The sequence below is a fragment of the Tasmannia lanceolata genome, unplaced genomic scaffold, assembly GCF_043159265.1.
Source record: "Tasmannia lanceolata isolate RefF3 unplaced genomic scaffold, GAP_Taslan_0.1 ptg000008l, whole genome shotgun sequence".
NCBI classification, from domain to species: domain Eukaryota; kingdom Viridiplantae; phylum Streptophyta; class Magnoliopsida; order Canellales; family Winteraceae; genus Tasmannia; species Tasmannia lanceolata.
In genome coordinates this window covers 9,281,684-9,289,614 of record NW_027518685.1, presented here as the reverse complement: position 1 = coordinate 9,289,614, position 7,931 = coordinate 9,281,684, and the positions used below count along the sequence as shown (strand labels likewise).

At 41.0% G+C, this 7,931-nt stretch overlaps 1 protein-coding gene across 2 annotated transcripts; it reads right to left on the bottom strand.

The window, feature by feature from the left end:
- Positions 1–3,468: 3,468 nt before the first annotated feature.
- Positions 3,469–6,885, bottom strand: LOC143884264 (cationic amino acid transporter 1-like). 2 transcript variants are annotated; one of them, XM_077387730.1, is made up of 3 exons: positions 6,856–6,885; positions 5,507–6,012; positions 3,469–5,043 (listed from the first exon to the last, which is right to left on the bottom strand). In XM_077387730.1, the coding sequence occupies exons 2-3, from the start codon at positions 5,937–5,939 to the stop codon at positions 3,617–3,619; spliced, it is 1,860 nt and encodes a 619-aa protein (XP_077243845.1). In that variant the 5' UTR covers positions 5,940–6,012; positions 6,856–6,885; the 3' UTR covers positions 3,469–3,616. The 2 variants fall into 2 exon arrangements, with proteins under 2 accessions (XP_077243845.1, XP_077243846.1); XM_077387731.1 differs by lacking the exon at positions 6,856–6,885 and adding an exon at positions 6,589–6,611.
- Positions 6,886–7,931: the final 1,046 nt, after the last annotated feature.

Genomic DNA, 7,931 nt, shown 5'->3' with positions numbered 1-7,931 from the left:
AAGGTCTATGAAAATGTGCATATTTCAGGTAATCCTTATATGCAGGGAAGAAGGTTTGATTCTGTATATGTCATGACAGCACAAGAAGCTTATATTAACAAAACAGGGAGGCATGAAACAACTGATCTATGGCATGCAAGGCTTGCTCACGTTGGCTTCACTAAACTCAAAGTAATGATGCAAAGAAAGCTGGTGCGAGGACTCCCCGAGTTAGAAGTACGTTCAGATACAGTATGCTCAGGCTGTCAGTATGGCAAAGCACATCAACTGCCATATGCTGAATCAAAGTTTCAAGCAAAAAGACCACTGGAGCTAGTACATTCAGATGTGCTTGGGAAAATCAAAACAAAATCTGTTGGAGGCAAGTCATACATGTTAACTTTCATCGATGACTTTTCCAGGTATGTTTGGGTCTATTTCATTAAAGAAAAATCAGAAGTGTTTGAAAAGTTTGTAGAGTTCCATAATCAATTAGAAGCTAATCTCAAGTATAAATTAAAATGCTTGAGGTCAGACAATGGTGGTGAATACTCATCTACTGAGTTTTCAGCATATGTACTAAAACATGGAATATCTAGGCAATTCACCTGTCCTAACACACCCCAACAAAATGGGGTGGCTGAGAGGAAGAATCGACATCTTGTCGAGGCAGCAAGGAGTATGATGCACTCCAAAAATGTACCAACCAGATTTTGGGCAGAATGCATGAACACTGCCACATACATCACAAATCGGTTACCACAACCAAGACTTGGGTTCATATCACCGTATGAGAAACTGTTTAACCATACACCAAGTGTGAATCATTTTCGGGTCTTTGGGTCTGTTTGCTATGTTTTTATACCTGATCATCTTCGTAGTAAGTTTGACAGGAAAGCTACTAGATGCATTTTCACAGGATATGATTCTGAAAGAAAGGGCTGGAGATGCATTGATCCTAACACAGGACGAGCTCATGTATCAAGGAATGTGGTTTTTGATGAAATGTCTTCATGGTGGTCATCTGATCATACTGTTATACCAGAAAACAAGCAGCTTGAAGTAGAAATGATGGAGGAAACATGTGCTCCAATAGAACCAGCAGCTGTTCATGAAGAGATTAGCGAGCATGACAAAGAAGTGTTGATCCAATCAAGCCAACCAAGCTGCTCCCAAAGTAGTTTTCCTAGTATTGGAACAAGTGCCTATGAAAGTGAAGATAACAATGGAGGCAGCAACAATGAAGATGAAGGACCACGAAAGTCTAAACGTATACCTAAACCAAATCCAAGGTATGCACATGTGAATGCAGCAACAGCGTTTACAGCAACAGCGAAAGATAAGGAGCCAACTTCGTTTGAAGAGGCACAAGATAACAGCAATTGGAAGAACGCAATGGAGGAAGAAATAGCGGCCTTAAAACAGAATGAGACGTGGGATCTTGTGCCACTACCAGCTAAGGCGAAAACCATTTCATGTAAATGGGTCTACAAAATCAAGACAAAGGCTAATGGTGATATAGAGAGGTACAAGGCGCGACTTGTGGCTCGAGGCTTCTCTCAACAGTACGGGTACGATTATGATGAAACATTTAGCCCTGTGGCTAAAATTACAACAGTCCGAGTCCTTATTGCTCTTGCCGCGTGTTCAGAATGGAAGTTATGGCAGATGGATGTAAAAAATGCGTTTTTACATGGCGAAATTGATCGAGAAATCTTCATGGAACAGCCTAAAGGATTTGAAAGCATGACATGTCCACAATATGTATGCAAGCTACGAAAAGCACTCTACGGGTTGAAACAAGCTCCAAGAGCTTGGTTTGGAAAAATTGCAGAATTTCTTCAAGCTATTGAATACTCAATGACCTCTGCAGACTCTAGCTTATTTGTAAAACTCTCAAATGGGTTGGTCTCTGTTATTCTAGTATATGTTGATGACTTAATTGTAACAGGTGATGATGAAGAAGAAATAGCTAGAGTTCAGAGCAATCTTGGAGTGCGATTTCATATGAAAAGACTAGGAGAGCTACATCATTTCCTTGGACTTGAGCTTGAGCAAAGTGAGGAGGGGATATTTCTGTGTCAACAAAAATATGCAAAAGATTTACTTATGAAGTTTGGAATGTCTGAAAGTAACAGTAGTGCAACTCCTATGGAAGTCAATGCTAAACTTCGCGTAGATGAAGAAGGAGACATCAAGGACTCTACAAGGTACAGGCAACTGATTGGAAGTTTGATTTATTTAACACTAACTAGGCCTGATATTGCTCAGGCAGTTAGTGTAGTAAGCAGATTCATGCAAGTTCCAAAGAAGCCTCATCTTGAAGCTGCCCGACGAATACTAAAGTATATACAAGGCACCATTGGCTTCGGTATAATGTACAAGAGAGGAGGAGAGTGCAAAATCAATGGATTCTGTGATGCTGATTATGCAGGAGATCAGTCTACAAGAAGGTCTACAACTGGTTATCTTTTCAGCCTTGGATCAGGAGTGATATCATGGTGCAGCAAAAGGCAACCCACCGTGTCTTTATCAACCACAGAAGCTGAGTATCGAGCTGCAGCGATGGCAGCACAAGAAAGCACGTGGATAGTAAGATTGTTTAAAGAACTCTATCAACCAGTGGACTACACAGTAGACTTATATTGTGACAGTGAAAGTGCAATTAAGCTCGCAGAAAATCCTGTGTTTCACGCTAGAACAAAACATGTTGAGGTGCAACATCATTTCATAAGGGAGAAAGTCCTAAAGGGGGAAATCAGGTTGGTATCAGTTCGAACAGAAGGTCAAATAGCAGATGTACTGACCAAAGCGCTCTGCTGGAACAAATTTTCAAGATTTAGAGATATGATGGGAGTGGTGGATAGGAAGTTGGTGATGAGGGGAAGTGTTGAGATACATCACCAACCTATTGCTGCTATTAAGGAGAACGGTTGAGATTTGTGTTGCTGATATGAAGAAAGAGAAGCAAGTCATGTGCAAAGAATAAGGATCAAATCATTGATGATCTTATCCAAATAAATCTGGTAGACAGGTGGCAGATTGTTGCTATTCTTAGGGGTTGTTGCTTCAATTTAGGAAATTAGTTTCTTATCTTATTCTATAAAATGTAAGCCTTGAGCTCTGTTCTTTTTCACCGAATAAACTCTGCATTTCTGTTCTTTTTCAGTAAGAAATATTCAGTTTTTGTTACAAAAAATTCCAGTCCTCTGTTAAAGTTAGACAATTTTACCCGAATCCTATAAAATGTTCTTGTGTTTGGCATTTTTATATGTTTTTTCCTGATTTCTATGAGGGCATTCTTCGATCCAGGGAAAATGGAAAGTAATATTTTCATGAAAACTTTTTTATTTCTTTATTTTTCTGTATCATATTTTCTCTAGTTAGGTTAACATCAACTTTTTGGAATTTTAAATTCTAAGGTTTGGTTCCACCTCTTTCAACTAATCTGAGAAATTCCACCCCCATAGGTTTAAAAAGATCTAAACATCTCAAATGCTTTGGCACTAAAGCAGGTTCTTTTATTTTCATTGATCCTTCATTTGTACACACACACATCCAAATAAAACACCATAACAAAGCTGTCCAAACAAATCTACTTTACTTACAGACCATAACCCACATTAATTCTCTAACTCTATATATCACCAGTAGAAACCTTACTAGCTTTTTCATCACCCTCCACGCCGGATTCCGGTGCAGACGTGCCATTCCCCTCCTCCATTGTCTTCCACTTCGCCGGATTTCCCGCCTTCATCTCTTCTGCCTCCTTGGCTATATCATAAGACGCATGAAGACCCATGAAGAAATAGTACAGCAGCAACAACGCAGTCCACACTCCAAACCTCATAAAAGATTTGGCATCAATCGAACCAAGCAAAAATATGTTAATAGCAATTGAAGCAGAAGGGAACCATGGAACCAAGGGTACTCCCCACAACTTTGGGTCTCTCGCTTGAGGAACAAATAGTTTTAGAGCCAAAGTAGAAAGAAACCATACGGGAACAGTGACCACATACAAAACCCAACCCTCCTCGCTCACGGCCCAAAAAATTGCGGTCGCTATTGATGAACCGAGTATAAGCACAATGCACGCAATCAGCCTATTCCGGTGGGATTCCGACGTGACGCCAGAAACATAGTATCGTCGGACGAGGAGTGCAACGGCCACGAGCATGAAGATAAATAGGGTTGAGATAGAGAGGAGATCTGATAAAATTCCGAGTTTTGTGAAGAAGGCGATAACCGCGGTGGCAACGAGCATAACTACGGTGGCGTTGATCGGAGTGCCGGTTTTGCCATGAACTTGGGCCAACCATGGTGGGACCATGTGGGTCCGAGCAATGTGGGTCAGATATCTAGCCTGACCCACGGCGCCCACTAGTAGGACCGTGGTCATTCCTTTTAAGGCTCCGAATGCGACAACGTACTTGGCCCAATCCATTCCCACAGCTTCGAATGCGACCGAGAAGGGAGCATTGGGGTCTATCTGAGCGTAGGGTTGCATTAAGCAGAGGGTAACAGCGAGAATGCAATAAGCTAAGGTTGTGATGGTCATGGCCCCGACGAGTCCGATGGGTATGTCTCGGGCCGGGTTTTTGGTCTCTTCAGCCATGGTGGAGACGGCATCGAAGCCCACGTAGGCGAAGAAGAGAACGGCCGAGGATTTGAAGATGCCGCGGACTCCGAAAGGAGTAAAATTGGAATAGTTTTTGACGTCGGCTTTGGTGAGGCCAGCGATGATGATGAAGACAATGATGACGAGGTGGATGATGGATGCGATGTAGTTGAACCGAGATGTGCCTTTGGTGCTGACGACGGCGAATATGCAGATTAGGGTTATGACGACTACCGCGATTGGGTCGAGGTGGTTGTAGTCCTCGGGGAGGCTGTGGGCGATTATTCGGAAGTCTTCGGGTTTGTGGTTGAGTAGGGTGGCGAAGTAGGACGTCCATGCACGAGCCACGGCGGCGCCGCCAATTACGTACTCTAGGAGGATATTTCCGGCGGCGATGTAGGCGACGAAATCGCCGAGTTCCACTCGGAGATATGCAAATGAACCACCTATGTCATCAGAGAAATATTGTCAATTTTTTGGGTATATAATATAACCCTATTATGCTCTAATATAAGCCCAATAAGATAATGGACCCGACCCGTGTAGTGGGCCTACACGTGCTTAGAGTCCATTAACCCGTCAATAACCAAGTGAAAATGCACAATCCAATTTTAGCTTATATATAAAATAGGGGTTTTATCTTGTAAAATCCAGAATTACAAAATCCTTGTATCCAAACAAGGACCATAAGCTATAACCGGATCGAACATTTTCAAGATCATAAAATCCAAGATTTGGCTTATAAAAACCAGGTTTTAGCTTATAAAATCGAGAGTATAACCTGTAAAATCCCGGCTAAAATTAGATATTGCATAATTTTAAATTACTAAAGGGGGAAATATTTTGCAGATTTTAAAAGCAGATTTTCAGCAAAAATCCCTTTCCTTATCTTCTCATCTTATCTATTACCTGCAACTGGGATTTCAACAGCAAATTCAGTGTAGCAGAAGACAGACAACATGGCAGAGATACCAGACACAACGTAAGAGAGAACAACAGCTGGGCCCGATTCTTGACTAGCCTCTTGCCCGGTAAGGACAAATATACCGGCACCGATAACTGCTCCGATACCGAACCAGATGAGGTCCCACCATGACAGATTCCTCTTCATCTCGTGCTGGCTCCTGGCCCTGACCTCGTTCAACTCAGTATCATCCAAAGACCGAGTCACCACTCGGTCCTGGAACCGAGTCAGGGTCTGACCCAGTGCCTTACGGTAATTCGTCCAGTTCTTGAACGATTCCTCAGGGAGGAAATCCTCTTTGCTGCATGAACAGCCTCGCCTTTTTATGACGCTGTTAACAGGAACGTCGTTGTTGCCTCCTTCGCTGTTGATTCCCATTTTGCCTCTTAAATTGAGAACTTCAGAATCAATAAATTAAGAATTTTGATTCTGTTGTTTCCCTTCCGATGGCCTGTTAGGAAAAAAAATATAATATGAATAAGTTAACTCAAATGAGAAAAACAGAGAAGAGATTTGAAGGGAAAAATAAAAATTGATCTTTTTTCTTTTCTTTTTTTCTGTTTGCATTAATTTTTGCGGAAATTAAGAAGCAAGAGACTGCAGAAATGGCAATAAATCAATGAAAATCTACAATAATAGAAATTTACAGGTAATTTAACTTGAATAGACAACTTTCATCTAGGTAATTAAAAAATAAGCAATTTGATAAAAAAAGTATCAATTTTCAAAGGTTTCTAAGATTAGATGAAAAGAATATTGGAAGATTCAAAAGAAAATTCGATTTTGTTTATCATAATATCAGGGAAAAGGCCTTGAAAAAAAACTTTCATTAATGGAAATGGAAAAAATAAAATAAAAATAGGGCAAATAACTTCACCAAAAATATCCAATGATATGCCTGAAAAAGCTTCAACGATTAGAAAAGCCGTGATTTCCAAATCTCAAGATGAAAAAAAAAAAAAAAAAACCCTGATTCATGTTTTTTATGAGAAATCAATGAAAAACGTCTATTAAATAACACAAGTACCTTTTTTCACAGAGCGGCTAAGCTACTAAAATACAAAAGCTCTTAGACAAGGATTCCATAAAAACATCTCAAAAATACTTCCAAATCCGTTGAAAACCAGAAATTTTCTCGAGAATTCTTTCAGTCACGAAACTGAGAGTCTGAGACGTGGAAAGCTAAAAGTTATCGATTTTACTAATAAAAAACAAAGAAGGAGACAAGAATATTCTGTATTTTATTTTAAAATTCATAAAAAAAAATGAAAAGGAATCTGAGATTCGTCCTTACAACAGAGTTTACCCGTGCGTCGGACGGGAATGAAAACTGTTCGTATGGGAAACAAAACGGGATATTTAAAGGCGGTGGAACTGTCACCGGCAGTTCGGGTTGCACCGGAGAATACTCCGACACGTGTCGGTAGTTTAAGTGATCCGACGGCTAAGATTAGTTGAAAACAGCTGGCGGCAGATGCCACATTGTTGGAAATTCCAGTTGTCACTTGCCTTTGACCGTACGAATGGGTCCCAGTAGTTTAAGTGATCCGACAGCCAAGATTAGTTGAAAACAGCTGGTGGCAGATGCCACATTGTTGGAAATTCCAGTTGTCACTCACCTTTGACCGGACGAATGGGTCCCAGTAGTTTAAGTGATCCGACGGCTAAGATTAGTTGAAAACAGCTGGCGGCAGATGCCACATTGTTGGAAATTTGGAATTGAGGGTTGTTGTAAACGTAAAAGTGTAAAACGGTTGCGTTTGCCATGTATTGTGTGGACCAGCTTGACTGTAATTTTAAGAGGAAATGATTTTTTCGCCCCGCATTAGGATAAAGCGCTCCCTTTTTTGACGTCAAATTACATTAAAAGGGGGCGCATTATCCTACATTGGGGCGAAAGATCATCACCCATTTTACGACGTGCTTTGTATGGAAATGGAGATAGTGTGGTGAGGAATTCTAGACTGAAGGGAGCCTTGCAAAAAAAGAAGTAAAAGGGCTCTCCCATTGGCTGCACATCACCATCATGCATTAATAACTGCAGAAAAGTCAACTAGTGTGATAAGGACTCGGAGCTATTTATAGAAGTCAGGAGAAGTTGATGTCCTGTGATCACAGCTTGCTTTCTAAGTCGGGCCAAGTTTGGTAGGAAGAAAAGACAAAGGAGGGCCACCATGGAAAAATGTTTCTCGAAGAAGCTTTTTTTGCTTTGAGATTTTTAGGGTTGATATTGCGCCCCCCCCCCCACACACACACACACACAAAACATTGGGGCGAAAAATCATCGCTCATTTTAAGACGTGCTTTGTATGGAAATGGAGATAGTATGATGAGGAATTCTAGACTGAAGGAAGCCCTTGCAAAAAAGAG